The sequence below is a fragment of the Antennarius striatus genome, chromosome 15, assembly GCF_040054535.1.
Source record: "Antennarius striatus isolate MH-2024 chromosome 15, ASM4005453v1, whole genome shotgun sequence".
Lineage (NCBI taxonomy): Eukaryota > Metazoa > Chordata > Actinopteri > Lophiiformes > Antennariidae > Antennarius > Antennarius striatus.
The window spans coordinates 12,385,150-12,403,409 of NC_090790.1; the positions used below are offsets into that span (position 1 = coordinate 12,385,150).

At 39.7% G+C, this 18,260-nt stretch overlaps 1 protein-coding gene across 7 annotated transcripts in view; it reads left to right on the plus strand.

Moving 5' to 3' along the window:
* Window positions 1-557: 557 nt before the first annotated feature.
* pdlim5b (PDZ and LIM domain 5b) overlaps window positions 558-18,260 on the plus strand; it is a 30,361-nt gene continuing 12,658 nt past the window's right edge. For 3 of the 7 annotated variants that reach the window (XM_068334912.1, XM_068334916.1, XM_068334918.1), the window contains exons 1-3: window positions 559-882; window positions 4,597-4,702; window positions 13,429-13,580. In XM_068334912.1, the coding sequence (XP_068191013.1) occupies window positions 4,604-4,702; window positions 13,429-13,580 (251 nt within the window). In that variant the 5' untranslated portion in view covers window positions 559-882; window positions 4,597-4,603. Of the gene's footprint in view, window positions 937-1,303; window positions 1,464-4,596; window positions 4,703-13,428; window positions 13,581-18,260 lie in introns of all 7 variants that reach the window. The other 4 variants (XM_068334914.1, XM_068334913.1, XM_068334917.1 and 1 more) reach the window with 4 other exon arrangements.

An 18,260-nucleotide genomic window follows, 5' to 3' on the forward strand; every position in this document is an offset into this window, starting at 1 on the left:
ATAACTTCTGCAATTTGATTAAGATTTCATTTTATTCTGAGCACATATTATACAGTTTATTTTAAATTTAATGATCACAGACAGCATTTTAGACCTGCTGTGTTGAAGTGGAAAGGTGGTACAAATATGATGTGTTCAAGGCCATAATTTGATAAATGGATTTATTTAAGAGATTACACACAGAGATTGAGGTACAGTATATAAAGATGTCACAAGTGACACATACCAAGAATTAAAAGACTATAGAAAGTTAATAAAGGTGGTACGATGCAAAAATTGTGTAGAAATTGTGTAGAAAAAAAAACATTAAAAAAGCTAAGATACTGGAATTGATAAAAGATTCTTTCTTCAACAATTTTGAAAAGATTGCATTATTATTGCTGTAATTATTCAAAATAAAAAGTTATTGATATTAGATATTGAACATTCAGCATCGCCGTAACAAGACGACCTCGAAGGGCGGGGCAAACCGGCTATTGTTTGACGTCACACCTATTACGTAGTCATTCGTGGTACCCTGGAATGCTTACCAGCATTCGGGTAAGGAACTTAGTGATTCGGATCTTGAGCAACGGGTTGTGCCCAGACCTCAGTGATTCAGCGTGTATTTTCCGCTCCGGGGGCGTCCGGTTCCTTACCGGTGGGTCTCACCGACACCGGCGCTCACCTGCTCCGCCCGCCGGTGCAACAACAAGCCCGTACCTGCTGATGACGAGCCGGCTCCAGTTCCCAACCCGCTCGCTCTGAACCCTCCTACCGGCAGCCAGATGGGGCTGGCTTACTTTAAATGCGGAAGTTTCAGGTTGACTCATTCCAGTTCGACAGTGAGAAACCACGGACTAAAGCCACGCTTCTTTTGAGCACCGCACCGGTCTCCTCAAGGTGAGCCCCGGCGCGGGATCGTTCAACTACCGAGACGCGCCGATCGCGTTACAGGTGTTGTTTTACAGTCTTATGCGTCTGTTAATATAAACGCATCAAACTTTGAACGAAAGTTCCCTGTTTGTTTCACATTGTGTTTTTTTTATACTGTATATATGGATGCTCAGGCAGAAATCCATCAGTAACATGTCAGACATATTCTGTCACACCCACAGCGGAAACCTAATTTATAGTTCAGTTTCGGTAAGAAAGACAATGTCAGTTTTCACTTTATCACCGTCAAGATAAAACTCTAAAGAAGTGATCGACGTGTCATTACATTAGATGCTTTAGAATCACTGCGGTATGTTTGAAAGGAAGAAATAATTTAATGAAAGCTCAGTGTAGAATTGCGTTGACTTGCGTCACTATGTGTCACCAGCTTGTGTAATGATGTCACCACAAACCTCCGCTGAACCCTGGTGAAATAAGGATGACGTCTGAAATCCAGTTGGCAGATAAGACAGTGTTCACCAAAACCCAGAGACATTTCTGTCTCAAGAAGTAAAGAAGAAGTGACAGAAACATGATCTGACTCAGAGGTTTGGACTGAGAATGGCACTTATATTTAACTCCACTGATTTGTTCTTGATTTTTAATAAAGAAATAAGCTGTACTTCTATAATAGGACTCTTTTTCTTATGCAGTCAGGATCAGGAAGTTTTCTGAAAAACAAAAAGAAATATCCCCACACAACCCCGCATGTTAGTAAGTTCCACCCATTTACTTCATGTTTATTAGCATTTAATTATATTTGTTGGTTTGAACAAGTAAAATCCCGCTAAAATAAATCACAGTAATGTGCTGAAAGTATTGTGTTTGGTGTGAAAGTGCTGAAATAATTGTAACAACAAAGATATCACGATAAGAACGTCGAAGATAATGTTGGAAATAATTGGAATCATGCTACAATGAACTAAAACAAGGTTGATGGGTGTTGCTGTTGAAATGCTTGTTGAGAGCCAGAACAATTTTCCTCTGTCTGGGGAAAACTAAAAGGTGTGTCTGCTCATGTCTATGCATGATATCATTAGAGATCACAAAACAAGCAGTGGCTTGAGATGTGCCCTGTGTTTGTTCACTCCATATTAGGAAAAGAAATGTTACTGATGTGCGGGTCTGCTGGGACTTGAGCTTGAGTTTCAGCTTTGGCATTTAAAGTACCTTTTACTGGGATGTCTCAGTTTGTTTTAACATTGGGAAATGTAACCTAGCTGTAAAATACTGGGTATTCCACAAAAGTTGATCCTCAAGCCGTAATCTTTGTCTCTGAGATTTTTGTTTGTCACTACAGCAAATAAAGATGCCATTTCCTAATTTTTTTTTGCTGCATTCATGACCTTGCACATACGGCATTGTTGGTGTAAACGCTGTAACTGCAAACCCCTTTTAAGCATTAAAGTGTGTTCCTTATCGTTTTCAAAGTAGTTGTTTAGGCGAGTGTGCTCCAAAAAAAATTTCATGGTTTATGTTTCAGTGCTGGTGCCATTTGCTGGGATAGGCCTTGTAATTTTCTCTGAAAAATAACTCCTCGGCTCACCTCAATGTTAAGTCACCTTGAAGACGGAGACAGCTGTCTTCAGTTGGCTGCTGTCTTATTATAGACTTGAATATTCTGGATGTGTGTGTGTTTTCAGTATGCGTTCGGCCATGCTAGTTTGAGCGTAAAAGTGTGTATAAATAGAAGAGCTACGTGCTTCATCCTTTCCAGGTCTTTGTTATCACTTTCACACAGGACTTTTATGTCTTTTGCGCAACTCCTTTGCCATCTTTTGTGATTTCTCTATGTCCATCTTCAAAAATCGTCCTCCCCTCCAGGCTTGTATTGTAGGTGAGACCACATTTTGGCCAGCCCCCTGATTTGATATATGCCTATACACCTGAGCAGGTCATTGATGCCCCTGAGGGCAGCATGACTTACAACCTGATAATGACATACTTCTGGGATGACAATCCATTCTTATTCATCAAATTATCACAGGAAATCTGTGGTTTTTTTTTAACTTGACAAATTCACAATGTTCGGTCTTATTGCAAAAGTGACTTCTTCTTCAAAGCCTGATAACTAGAGCAGATATTCAAAAACCTCTCATCTGTTCTGTATGTAAAACCTTAAACACTTCCCCCTGGACACCTGTTTCTTTTCCTATCTCTTCCAAATCTTTTAACAGATAATTGCTGGACCTCTAGGAACCGTTCTGTCTCTGCTTTCTTTGGTTCTACATTGTTGTCTTCAGATAACTGATGAGAAGAACCGCATATATGTGGGTTTTTAGATTAGCCTTTGATGTCATGCATTCATGCCAGCATTCGGCCTTCCTGTCGGGTTGGGCAAAGCTGATTCTTCTCTGACCTTTTTCAGAGACCCTCAAGCACAAACACAGATGACCAGAAAAAGAAGCACATTCTGCAAATTGATCTGCCGGCTTGCTCAGTGTAACTTATTATATGCTATAAATGCAATCAGTTTTAGCGTGTGACTGCATGTAATCTCCCTACAAATAAATACCATGCAGCTTTAGTTTTTTTCAAGGAATGCATGACAGGCGAGGATTAAACCTGTAAAACTCAGTTAGGTGTGTCATATTATCCTCTTTGCTCCGTCTGACTTTTGGAACTGTCCACTTAATTTGAATGGATCCATGTAAATTCAGGATGTATTTTGCATATCCATTGATGATGTAACAGAATTTAGTCATGGTTTGAAAGTCGGAGAAAAGGAAAGCTCCAATGAAACACTTGATCTCCATTGCATAAAACTCCTTGTCTATCGGTTAGTAGGCTGGTATTCAGTTTATATTGTGCTTTTTTTAAACAACAGTTTATTGTGCTTCAATCTGGTTATCCTGTCAGAACATATTTATCACAAGCAGTGAGTTTGTCAAAGGGACACTGGAGAGACGGGTCCAAAGTGCAGCTCCAGAGTCACTGATCTGAGATTTGTTCCCGGTAAACAAAGGATTGTCTGAGTTTACTGTGGCTCATTGCCAGCCCCGTTTCCAATTTGTTGGAGGATGTGCATCTGTATGATGTAATATATGTTTTTTCCCAATAGGTTTTTCCCAAGAAGAGAAGTAGAAGAATTCAAAAACAAATCATTGTGTTGCGACTTCCTGTTGCATCACAAATCCTGAATTGCACATTTAATTATAGGTTATCCTCAATTTCTTTTGTTTGCAAATCCAGTGTGTCTGTTTGCTAGAACATATTATGATAAAATTATTGCCAACTCTTTATTAGCCCTCAGACCTGCTTTAAAGCTATTAAAGGACAAGGCACACCGCAAGGAAACTTTTAATAGACAGTTGTGCTTGGATTCAAATAGTTAAAACTGTTCTTTTACAATGTTTCAGAACGGATTTGTTTCTTAACTCACACGAATGGCATACTTTTTTTTTTTTTGGTGAGGACTCATCAGAGGAAATACTTTTTGAGTCAGCATAATTAGCAGTTTCCACTGCTCTAACTTGAAAATGGTAATCTTTTATAAATGCTAGCTGTTGGCCGTCCCCCCCAGTCGTAAGCAAACCTCCGCTTGTTTATGTCCTCCTTTTCCTGTTATTTTGCACTTTTCTCCCTTAAGCCTCTCTTGTGTTTGTGGTATTTGATCTGTCTCCTATTGGATTATGTCCTCAGCATGAGGTCCATGGGTAATATCTGTTCTTCTGTCTCCAGGTAAATCATGAGCATTAGCTACAGCGTCTCATTGGCTGGTCCTGCACCCTGGGGCTTCAGACTACAGGGAGGGAAGGACTTCTGCCTACCCCTCACTATCTCTCGTGTGAGTGGAAAACACACACACATACACACACATAGTCCCCGGATGGCGCTTCCGCAGCATGCCACTCGTGCTAACCCTGCTATTTGCTTTGTCACTGATGACTGAATGTGTGTCATTCTTCTCCACTGAGACACTCTTTGCTGGATTTAGACTCCCTCTTCAACAGTTCACGGCCCATGTCACGCTGACTCCGGTCAAGGGTATTGTCAAAATAATGTTACATAACTGAACCATAACCGCAATAACCACCAATTTTAAACAAGCTCTCTTCAGATTCTCTGACAGCCTTTCAGGACATACTTGCAGACTTAAGGCAATAGCTGTTAACAGCTGCTGTCATGGGGTTCAATCCCATGAAGCTTAGTGTGAAGCATTCTGGTCTTTCTACCTGGTTTTAGACCTGATATGCTTCTGCCGATCCTTTAGATGGGTTCAAAACTGCTTCTTGAGGCTTTGAAAAACAGGCCTGTGTTTGACCTGGGTGCAGCCTCAGGCTATCTTTAACAGAAATATGTATAGTCTCACTGTTTACATTCATGATTTATGGATCGTTTTTATTGTTACTGTTTAAAAAAGCAGTTTGTATAGCTTAGCTTCTTACCAAAAAGGATTTATAATGGGAAGCTTGTGCTCTTCCACTCTTTGGAGACAGCTGTATCTGTTAACCAAGCGGGGAGCAGAGTTATTCAATATCTGCTGATTTTTTGTTATGTAATTTGGATCCCAGAGTCATGACCGAGGTCAGTCACCGATGTTTACATGTTGTTGGCTGGGTAAATTACAGATTTTTAGAAGTTGTGTATGAGTAGGAGAACTGTCTTTTCTCAAGTCTGTCATTGTTACTCTGAATAATGAGAAGGCCAGCATAGCTGTTCAGAGTATTTTTATGGCTCAGCCACTCTGATGATAATAATAATGGAGTGCATGATGTTGTGTTGTCACAGTGTCATGTATCTGTCAGTAGCTATGTCTGGAAAAACAGTAGAGTGGAGTTTGACATTTACACTCTTTTCTCCTGATTAGATATTAGATAGCTTTCATATGCAAGAATGTATGGAAGAGAAAACACCTTTCCAGTGAAGGAGAGGGAAAAAAAACAGTCTAAATATCCCATTTTACTCTCTTGCCCTTTCAAATTTGGCTTTGGTTGGTGAAAAAAAACACCCCCTAGACTGTCCAAAATCCCATTTTTAAAGAGCTCAAAAGTTTTTTCACTCTGAGTTCTCAAGCGCTTGGAAATACAAAAGTACACTGACCCCATTTTTTATCCTTAATATCTCTTTAGGAATGAATATGTATTGATCCTCATGAGAGCCAAGGAGGATTTTTCACTTTAAATAGTCCAATAAGCACACTTTATAAACCTGTCAGGACATATTACAAGCAGATGTGCACCTGACCCCTGACTACAGTATGATAATTGAAAGAAGCTGCCATAGTAGAGAATTTCGAGTAAATTGATACAAGCGAGTTTGGAATAGTGTCAAAACAGGCAGACTTACTTTGACTCTGTTTTAAAACCGGACGTGGAGGTCATGTGTCATTTTGATTATGTCGATGGACCATGAAAGGGATAAATATCTCTTGTGTCCGCCAGTCCTATTTTGAGTCATCAGTGTTCGGGATCACGCCACACCGCTGCAGTGGTGAGCAACGTGACTCCCACAGCCTCTCATTCCATCACGTTATTGTTTGGTGTCATTCCTGTGACATATTTTCATCCCAGCACATGACCAGCGAATGGTTCCATGAATGGATCAGATTTCTTGTCATTGCCCAGGTGCCAGAAATGAGTGCCCTCTTTGTCTGTTTAGATTCCAAAAACCATGATGTCATATAAGTCAGTATTAAGAACACTGGACATGTTTTGTTATGTGGTGCAACTATGAATCTTTTTCTGTGCATACATTTTCCGAAAAGTGAAGGGGGAAGTCTGTGCAGTAAATACGTCCAGCTGCCAACAGTTTAACCAGGATTTCAGCTTCATTTGATGAATGAAAATTGCACAGACCATAGGCCTATTTTAAGGTTCATTAGAGACTCACAATGCTACATAGTCTAATTTTGCACTAACAGATATGCATCTGTGGCTATCATCTTAGATTTATTTAGCTTAAATGGATGTACTTACCATGGAATAATGATGTAATTACTTTACTCAGACTTACTATATAACCAATCCAAAGATTACATGCAGCACAGGGGTGGATGCTCACAAGACATTTGCGGCATGTAATCCTCTTCCCTTTTTTGTGGCGGGTGGGGGGTTGGGGGGTTGATGCTTTGTCTTTGAAATAAAAGAGTGTCAGCGTATGAGGTGGAGAACACAAGTTATGTATATTGTTTGAAATTGAGTTGGGTATGCAAATTATTGTGTCCAAACTGGTTTACTTACATTGCATTTTGTTGTATAGTGCGCAGGATTAAAGAATTGGGAGAGAATCAAAACATTAGAATATATATTTATTTGTTCAAAATGTACATTTTGTTTTGGAGAGTAAATTTGTGTCAATGCAGCTGGATTGTTAAAAGTGAGCTTTCCCAGCCCCACGATGAACGTCTCCTAAAGGAAGGGGCCTCTTTTGTGCCTTTAGCGTTCTGGTGTTCTTTTTCCTGTTTCATCAGGCTCTTTCTCTTTCTTTTCTTTCAATTGTAATTCTATTGTGCTTGCATCAATGAAGCTATGGAAACGGAGGAAAGTGTCCACTTTAAAGGCTTTACTCAGGATTGAATTACATAATTTCACAGTAAATTCTTTGGACTAACATTTCTCTAAAATGGTGTACCTGCCACCCGTCTGGTGACTGTTGTTGACCAACAGTCACTGGATGGGTTAGAAAAGCTGAGCACAGCAACATTTTCCTTTCTTTCCCACTGAGTACGCTTATCTTTGGTGATTATTGCTTTTTGTGTCACATGATTACTTGAGTAAACATTATGCAAGCTAAATTTAGATCTTTGTTTGCAGTAAGCTTTGAATTTCAGAAGCCCTAAAAGAGCCCCAAATTAGATAACTGGTGCATTTTATTAGCTAGTATATATTTATTATGTGAATAATGGACTCTTGATACTTAAGAAATGGTTTATTCAAAAGAAAATGATCTTTACTTTGAGGATTTCAACTGAGAAACCAGTGAGTCAGCTGCTGCTCATTTTGCAGGTATTGTGAAGTGAAGTCATATTCCAACATCAGTTACGACACACAGTCTGATCTGACTGTAAAGATATGCTTTACTCATCGCTCAGTCTTCTTGTTTCTCACCATGCTGTTATACTTTAAAGACTGGCCAAAGCTGGGTTGTATTTCCTCTCTGCACACTTTATTTTTACACAGTAAAGTTAGATTAGTAGAGCGTCAGAAAGGATTACAGTACTTCCAGTGACCTGCAGCTATGCACGAATTTTTAAAAAACTTCCCCACAAACATAACATGTGGAAATCTAATGTCAAAGTAAAGCTTTAAATCGCAAAAAGGATAAATGTAACAAATGTTGCTAGAGTAGCTTTGTAAAATCTTTCAGTGTGAAATCTGCCACTTGTTTATTTGTCAATGTTCAACACAGAACACAATATTCAACACAGAATAATGTGGGTTATTTTAGACCGTAACTTGGTTCAGTTTAGTCTTGAAAAAAATCAAGTGAAACCCTGCACGCACGCACGCACGCACGCACGCACGCACGCACACACACACACACACACAAACACACACACACACACACACACAGCTGTGTAATGCTATACAGTTTGTCCTGCCAAGCTGACAAAGTGTGTTTGTTTCTCTATCTCTTGTTTAAATCTCTGCAGCATTTTTGCAGATACAATTTTCTTTATCCCACATTTTACATCTTTGTGTATATTAATGGTATACCTCATATACCTCATAAGCTATGATTCTATGCAGGGCCCTAAACTGACTTTTCCTACATTCTTAGTAATTAATCTATTATCTCCAATCTGCTTTTTTTTTTCTTTCCCCAATACGATCTCCCTGGAGTGCGTCTGCAGTTGTTTAGTATTGCATCTGCTTTCAATTGCTCTAATCCTATAATGCAGGGCTTTAAAAAATAACCAAGATGTCACTTGATTGTGATTTGAGTAACAGTTGGTCTCTGCTTTATGAAACACAAGTTTATCACCATCTTCAGTTTCAAGTTTAAAAGACAGAATTACTACTGATATTCACCGATATAACAACTTTTTAAAGTGATTTACAATAATGTAATGTAAAATTTAAAGTGTTGGGGATGTTATGTCAAGTGAAAAACATCCATGTGTTGAAGGCTTAGGAGAGCGGAGACTGTTTATTATGCTAATTGCGGGTTAACTTGTGGTACTTGTGGTGTTTTTGTGTCAATCTGGTCATTAATAGATCATGCAGCCAACACATATTACTGTCCAAACAGTAGGGAAAACGTAACAATCATGTATTTTGGCTGCATTTAAACCCTGGTGGAGAGTTTAAATGAATTGAGGATTGAAGTGGAAAGCAGCCCTCGCTCTTGGCTCTCATCCCACCATGGATAAAAGCCTTTTCATATCATCTGCCTCAGCAGTGCTAATCAGCCTCGGTTCGGTTTTGTATCTGACCTGGCTAAATAGCATTCAGTATTCAGAGTCTGGATAGTACTGCTTTGTGTTGTTTTGTTTGCGTCGTCATGGTGATTTAACTAGGCGCTCGTATGCAGGTCTGCTCGGAATCCTGCGCTTTCCAGAAGTGTGTTTGATGTAGTCAGAGAGTGGGTCAGACCATGACAACTGCGGGTCTACCTCTGTTCAAGTGCCCGTAATTGGGATGTTTGGCTTGGAAGAAAACAAGCTATTGGCTATGTGGTCCCCCCTCCCAACTGCTGCACTTCTCATTTCTCCTCTTTTTTGAATTTTGAATAGTTTGTTCAAGGTGTTGCAAATGTTAAAAAAAAAGCAACGTACGTCATGGATTCTATGAGAGCTGGCCCAGCAGGATTCACTTCTCTGGCCCGTCATATGTTCTCCTGACAGTTTCAGAGATTCTGCAGGGTAAACAGTTTCTGTTTGAACAGACTCACAGCTTGAATGCCTGCTGAAACCACAGTCCTGCCTGCTGAAAAGGGAATATGGTTCTGTGTGAAGATGAGGTTCACATATAAGAGCAGAGAGTTTAAATTCATCGCTCTGGTTGTGGACACAAGAGTTCTCTGGGGAAAAATGGGTTTGATGAAACTCACATCATCACTAAGACATTAGAGGCATTAGTCTAAGGCAACTTCTTATCTCCATGTTGTTTTCTTAGATTTCTTCATCTTCCATCCATTAAATTCATTTCACAGTCTGCCTTACACAAACACAACAGTTCTCACCACAAGGCATGTCTGGAAACATGACCTCTCATGGTCACCCCCCCCCCCCTCCTTAACCCATAATATCACTGAAGACAGGAAGTTACAGCATGGAAGATAATTAATACCTCTGTGAGTTGAGGTACTATCAGTGTCAAATATTTATGGAAACACTGTAAATCATTATGTCACTGCAGAATAAATCTGTTAAAATTCCAGGGGATGTTGAATTGATAGTTTTATCATTCTTATTTTATGTTTTTTTTAAAATTGTTTTTCTTGGTTCTGCTTTATTTCACTTTTTTATTTAATAAAAGTTTTTCAGCTTTTTTATTATTTTATCAGGTACAAATGGCAGACTTTGTGTTGACAGGTGATCCAGGGTCAAGTTTCCTCAAGCTAGACATTATGAAAAATTTGAACAAAGACAAACAACAAGGACATTTCTGAAATATTTTGATTTAAATCGATGGAGTTTTGGCTCTTTAAGGTGTGAACCTTCAAAAATAGTTTCCTTATTTTGCTTTTTTTTTTTTTGTGTATGCACTCTTTAAAAAAATCATTCTGTTATTATTCTTCCTGAGTTGAGGCCCATGGTAGTCTTGTGTTCTTGAATATAATTTTCTCATCTTTCATTATTTTATTATTTATTTACAGCACATATTCATTTAGTATGGAATAACTTGATTACTGAATAAATATCTAGACTGAACCTTTTTTGGGGTTTGATTATGGCTTCATAAGAAAGCTTAAGGCACATGGAAGCAAGTGACTGTTTGTTTTTGAGGCTTTTGCTATGCTAATCAGAAGCATAATGCAATTTGAAAGTAGAGCTTTAGTAGAAAGTAGAACGCTAGTAGAGCTTTCGGTTTAAAAAAAACCCCACAACTCTCGGACTTGACCTTAGATGACTTTTTTTTAATTTGATGTAGCCAAGGTTTATGACAGACATAGTTTTGCCATGTTGATAAAGTGCACAAACACAGGGTGTGTGGTATGATTGATGGTACTTGGTGAAAATAATTTGCTTTCTCTGGACAGATTTGAAACAGCACAGCCATAGTTCCAGTTCATTACTTATCTGCTCTCTGTCAAGAGTGCTTCAGACCTCTCTTGATTTATATTTATAGCTGCGGATGCCAAGGATTGTTACTATAAGCATGCATTCATTTTGTTTCCATGTGAGAAAGACTGCGTTAGACTGAACAGCATTATAAAAAATGTTGTGTTTCCTCAGGATGTTAGACTCTTGTCTTCTCCTGCCTCAAAGTAGTTTGAGGAATTACCATATATAGAGCTGTATACTATTGTCTTTTCTCACATCCTTACAAGGAGAAAACTTCAGACCTCGCTCCCTCTCTTCCTCTTAAAAAAAAAACAAAAACGCACACTCACAAAGGAATGCAGCGACAGACACACAGGGAAATGGAAGGAGGAATCCACATCCCAGCAGGGAGATATCTAAATTTTCTTAAGCACTCTTTTTTTCTCCAAAAAAAAAAACTCTGCAAAACTTGTCATAGATGCCGGTGATGTCTGAAGAGTGCTTATGCTGTCTTTGTTGACCTCTCTATTGAAGAGCAATGAGCTCTTTTACTAAAGGAGAATCAGTCAGGATAGACTTGGTTAATGCCAGCAGGTGTTTCTGAGTCAGTGCCAGACACTGAGCAACAAGTGAGTCAGTCCAAGTTGTGTTCATGTGTGTGTAACTAGTTCCCTACCCTTTTATGAGTAACTCTGAGCATGTGGCTGCTCCATAGGTTTCCATGGCATTGGTATGCATACATCAGGCTCAGCTATGTGCTCCACACTTCCTGTCGCTGATCTACTTGATAATTAGACGAGGAAAGCGCAGCACAAGTGAAACTGTCGGTCACCGCCACTGTCACTTCCTCCCTCCCTCCTGCTCGTTTTTTTTTGTTTTGTTTGAGGGTCAACACAATCGACACATTCTTTATGTTTCATTGGGTTCTTTTCATAGCGGGAGGGTTGAGTTGGAGTTACCGAACCTGAACGCATTCCTTAGCTACAGGGAGAGGAGAACATCTTGTTTTGTATTGATCTGTCTAAATCAGGCCTGATTCATGTAAACCACTGCTCTTTAAGTCTGAATGACTGAATAAGACTGAGATTAAAAAAACTACTCTCATAGAAATGTGTTGTATGTTTAGTGACACATTTAAACATTTTCAACTGATAAGAGCTGACAGATAAAAATCGCTTTACGCCCATCATACTAAACATTCTGTTATACCTTCAGTCTCTTAACACATTCATGGACCTCAGCTACATCGCAACTTTCCATACTTGTTTGTGCTTTGCGTGTGTTTTGTACACGCCGCTGAGAGAAGACATGAACATATGATCATAACAAAGTCATCACAAGTACACCGCGGTGTTTCTTTGGACTCATGATTGCACCCATCATGGCTGAACAGGTGTGTTCTGAATGTGCGGAGTGATCGATGAGGCGTGCACAACCTGGTCAGTCATCACAGCTGTTAGAAAGTCACCGCAACCTCATGGTTTGGTTGTGTAACTTTTAAGTGCAGGTCTCAGCACGGCGGAGAGGGACAGGAGATCAGATAAAGATACCCCAACCCTTCCAACAGTTTGAGATCTTTAACATTTTCTGCTTTAATCCTCAACCCTTTCTTTGTATACCAAGACTCTATACATGTGAAGCTGTTAGGCTTCTTTTTAGGGTTGCTTGACACTGATTGGGAAGCTGATTAAGTTGGAGCGGAATACATTGAGACTGTAAAGGAAAAGCTGTGGAGCAGATCTACACAACCATCAGTCAAACAATAACAAAGCTCACAGGAAAGGAAACCCTGTAGTTGTTTAAACCTTTTAATTTCACTTTAGAGACATTAAAAACGCAACGGCTCTGGCCTTTGTCAAAAATGTGGATAGAGAACAGGACACTACAGCAGTGGTGCTATTTAAATATATAGCATCTAAAATTGTGTAACGAGAGTCTGAGTTCATACTTAAGCCATCATTGTGTAAACAGCTTTTCTGATTGAGTATAGGTAGAATGATCTGCTGGGAAGAAGACCCATGAGAATGTTGTCATGATGAATAAGATGCTTTCTTATCTAACCAAAATGACATAAGCCAGGAAATGGGAAAAAAGAACTCAATATTGTGCAATCAGTGCATCACTGCCTTCATCGTACTTAAATACAGACATAAAAGATTTTAAACATCAACACAGCGTACTCTTTAGTAAAGCAGAAGAGACAATGTGGGTGTAACCAAATTCTTTTTGAATGCTCTAAAATATGTCCCTGATGAGGTTTATTTTTTAATTTTTTTGTTTTGTGTGTGTGTGTGTGTGTGTGTGTGTGTGTGTGTGTGTGTGTGTGTGTGTGTGTGTGTGTGTGTGTGTGTGTAAAATTGTAGCTCACGGATGGAGGGAAAGCAGCCAAAGCCAGGATGAGTGTTGGAGACATCATTCTGTCCATTAATGGCATTTCCACCGACAGCATGAATCACCTGGAGGCCCAAAACAAGATTAAGGCCTGCTCAGGCCATCTCAGTCTCACTTTGCAGAGGTAACACACACACACACACACACACACACACACACACACACACACACACACACACACACACACACACACACACACACACACTGCACATACAGGCGTCTTGTGTTTGCCTTCCAGTTTGTATCAAGGCCTGTTAGAAGACTTTGTCCAGAGTGTTGCCACATGAATATGAAACTGCTTTTCATTTTGTTAGTCGGTTCAGTTTGTCTCAGCACATGATAAATATAGGTAGTAGGAAGCTGGATAACCATATTGGGTTTATTTTATTTTTCATAATTTGAAACAGATAAATTCCTGTTGTGCTCATTTCACACTAGACCTCATACTGAGCAGCTGCCTCCACAGAGCAGCGATGGCAAAGAAGTAATTCCTCACTATCCATATCTTTTAAATGGAACCACATGTACGTCTGTTTATTCCAAACCCTGTACAATTCACAAATTGAGTATTTAGTCCATTTTGAAAAAGTCATGAACTGTTAGAAATGTACAGAGAAGTTGTTTAACAAAGCTGGTGCAGTTTTTAGGTGATTTATGATGCTAAATGCCTGAACTTCAACTGTGAAAAACAAATTCATCTGAATGCTTTGCTCGATGCCGTTGTTCCTTTGCATGCACTGCTGTGTCCCTTGTAATTAATGACATTGATTTAGTAGTGATTCTCTTGTGGTTTTAAAAGGATAATGGTGCAATTTAGAAAGCAGCATCACGTTTTCAACCATATTACATGCATATAAAGCAAATCAATACAATTGATGCTTCATTTGCAGTTACTTCAACATGTAGACTTAAATACCTCTTTAGAATATAGCATTCCGTGTGTTAATGCTCAAAAAAGAGCGAAGAAGGTCTTAATGGATGGTTTCCAAGTGTGTGTGTGCGATGGGTTAGGGTTAGGGTGAAAATCAAACTCTGTTAAAGTCCTCAGATCAATTTGGAACATGTTGACTTCATCAACTGCTTGTTCATGAGACAAAAGGAAGACCCTGATTTTCTTTGGCCACTGCATCTCTATTACACTATTAGGACCAATTGAAAAGAAAGCTCTGTCCCTCAAAGCAGGCTTCATTGAAAAGAAAACAGGGATTTAATGGACGTCCAACAAGGCAAAGGTCCAGTCCAAACACATTTTTATAGTCTAAGACACTCAAAGGGACACCTTTTTTTTTTTTGGACAGAAATGGGTCAAACGTAACTTTTCACAAGCAGTGTTGAAAGTCTCTCACGCCGCTCGGACGGGATAGCCATTCATTTGATTTCACTTTGAAGAAGATGAAAAACGGACAAGAGTTTTTAAGCCACATGGTGAGTTTTCTCTTCAGCCAGTGCAAGTAAATGGGGGTGAAACACGCACACGTTGCAAGCAGTAAAATATGTTGACAGAAAAACTCATACCCTGCTTTGAATGTCCTGTCATTCCATCACCACATCAAAGCAGAAAGGAGCCTCTGAGCTTTAATCGTGGGAAAATTATCCTGAAATAGCCCCGTCCCACAGCTGCATGTAATCTACTGTGGGTAATGGATGCACAATGAAACATCAAACATTCTCCATATACATGTAAACTACAGCTTAACTTGGCGAAAACAAAAGTTTCCTCATTACAGATGAGTTACAATGTGTCTGCTTCATTTTCACTGCATATTTAGTCAACTGTTGGTACAATATTTACAATGCATGTCATAAAGTGTCACAAAAAAGAGTTACAGAATCCCTCCACTGCAGTAAATAGTGAAGATCCCCCCTTTTAACTTAAAATTGATAAAGAAATAAGTATATTATGTCATATTTTTTGTGATTTTCATGCTTCCTCGTGTCAATGCACTTCTGTAATAGCAGGAATTCCATCTGATTTCTGCAGGGTATTATTGTTCTTTTAAGTGAATGAATCTGAGATTTTATTTTTGAATCTCCTGATAATGTTAATCTTACATCTGCCTTTTTTTTCTGATACATTTGAAGTGTATTGCTTATCTGGCCATCGAGATGTCACTTCAATTCAGTCCCATCGCCGTGGAGGAGCCAAACAGCTGTCTCCATTTTAATAACCAGTTGAGCTCATTACACAACTTTTTACTACAAGATGATAGAAGTAGGAAACAGATGGATTTTAGCCCCACTCTCAACTTTACTTTATGCTTTTTACAATATGAGTGGACAGTTTTTTAGACCAGTCTCTATTCTAAAGCCTTTCTTTTGTGATGGGGCCATATTTCTTCACAGTGAAATAATTAATTGTTCCATTACTGGGGCTGTTTCCTGACTTTCTCAGCTCTACAGGCTGATCCCAGATCCCACACTGTATTTTTTTTACCTCAGTATTTTCCCCGACACCCTGTTCTGCTCTTTGGAGAAGTGAAGAAAATCAAATGGTTTTTTTTTCTTATTTTGTATTTTTTTAAAAGAAGAAGAAAAAAAAAAACGCATCGCAGCTTCTGGGCATGGTCGTTCTTTTGTGTTTATTTTTTGGCACTTTTGCACACAACTATGGGATGTGGTTGTGATTTATTGCCTGCTCTGCAAAATAGACGTAGACGGGACATAAACTCAAGTTGCGAAATCAAATGTGGATTATTTCAAGAGATGATTTGGCTTCCATAAAACACACGTGCATAAATTAGTTGGGATTTATTTATTGTAGGTGGGGTGTGTACACTGCCTGCCCCAGGATTTGCACCTGTGTGCCTGTAGCGACTATGACCAGCTGGTATTCAGTGAGTTTTATGGGTACTTTGTGTTCTCCTACCAGGGACAATCACTGTCTTTTTGCTGAGCAGCTAAAAGTCGGTTCCACCAGGCATCCATGGGACGTATCCTTAGGAAAGTATGATAATTGGTGTTTATTTATTGTCATTAAAATATGCAGCACGGAGCTATGAAACCCCGTTCCCCTGCAGGTTGAGGCTGGGTGCACCTGGTTCTAAAACCTTGAGGATAATACAGAGCGGCACCTCAAGCTCTGCTAACCATATTCTGATATTTGACTAAAAGAATTTCTGTGAGTGTTTGAGATGTTGGTTTTCTGTGTATCTACAGCACAAAGTGTTTTGTTTTTTTCAAGCACATTAACATTCTCCGGAGATACAGTGTGCAGACTTCAACTATTGACTGCATGAATTCCTTTTTAATACCTTCAGTATTAGCTTCAGAAACTGCAGCCTTGCTCTACCTGCAGTTTATGATGCAGATTTAATGCAGATTTGGCAGCTATCGGTTAAATCTACAAATATTCTCATATGTGGCCAAAGTACAGTCTGTAAATCTTGTGAAATGGATAAATAGCATGAAGCAGATGACAATCCAATGCAGCCCAGACTCCCTATTGACTCCTGGCTGCCATAGCCATATGTGGTGTGGTGGTTGGAAGAAAAATAAGAAATGTTGAGGGCTTAATTTTACATGTCTTGGAACTGCATTAAAAACATTCATTATAGAGGGTTGCAGTTTATTCTTTTGTGGATGCTCTGCCCACACAGCCAACCTCAAGGAGAGCTCCTCCATGCTCCAATTTGCTTTATTCATCATTCTGGTTTTGATGTGGGTTTGACTATTAAATTAATCCATCTTCCATAAGGGCTCAACTGATGCACAGGGTCACGGGGGGGGGCTATAGTCCGTCCCAGACTGTAGGTGGGGTACAGCCTGGACAACACCCTGGTTTCCAGTGCCTCATAGGGCCGCACATAAAGAGAGAAATATCATTTAAACCTAAATTTAGAGTCACCAACATGCCTACATTACATGTTTTTGGACCTGGGGAGGAAGGTGGGGAACCTGGTGGGAACCATTTCAGACATGAGAATAAACTCCTTAGATTAAACTCCTCGAGGAGGGATTTGAACACAGGATCTTGTTAATGTGACGCAACAGTGTGAAGAATTACACCGCCGCATTAGATACAATCAAATCCAAAACGGGATGTATTTAGTACATTTGTAACAATTTACTTGCTGAGGAAAAACACACGTGATAGGAACTTCACTTAGTCACATCATGAGCAACAAGATAAACTCAGTAGTGAAGTTTTAAGTCTTGAAGTACTTTTACAGTCACGTTTCTGCTACCATTTGTCAGAATGTAAAACCTAAGCTCTGATTCTTTCTAGAGAAAACGTATACTTGTGAACTGGACGCAAAAGTATGAAATTCCATCTTCCATGTCATTCATTCTCTGAAATATGAGGGAGCAATGAGGAGGGGGGGAACAGGAGAGGCCGGGTGCCAGACACAAGCTGTGAGTTTTGCCACTGAGCGGTTAGCCTGACTGCACAAGCAAACAGAAAGAGAAGTTATTTTCCTCAACCACAATTTCCATACATGGGGCGCAGTGGGTAGCGCTGTCGCTGCACAGCAAGGTGGTTCCGGGTTCGAGTCCCGGTCTGTGCAGAGTTTGTATGTTCTCCCCATGTCTGCGTGGGTTCTCTCCGGGTTCTCCGGCTTCCTCCCACCTCCAAAAACGTGCGCTTCAGGTTTATTAGCCGTTCCTAATTGCCTGTAACGTATGAGTGTGAGCAGGCATGGTTGTCTGTCTTTGTGTGGCTCCGCTGTGCACTGGTGTCGCGCCTGGAGTTTCCCCCGCCTCATTCCCTAAGACAACTGGGATAGGCTCCAGCTCCCTGTGATAAAACGGTTCGGAAAAATGAATGAATGAATTAACTATTTCCATACATCTCCATCAAAGTTTT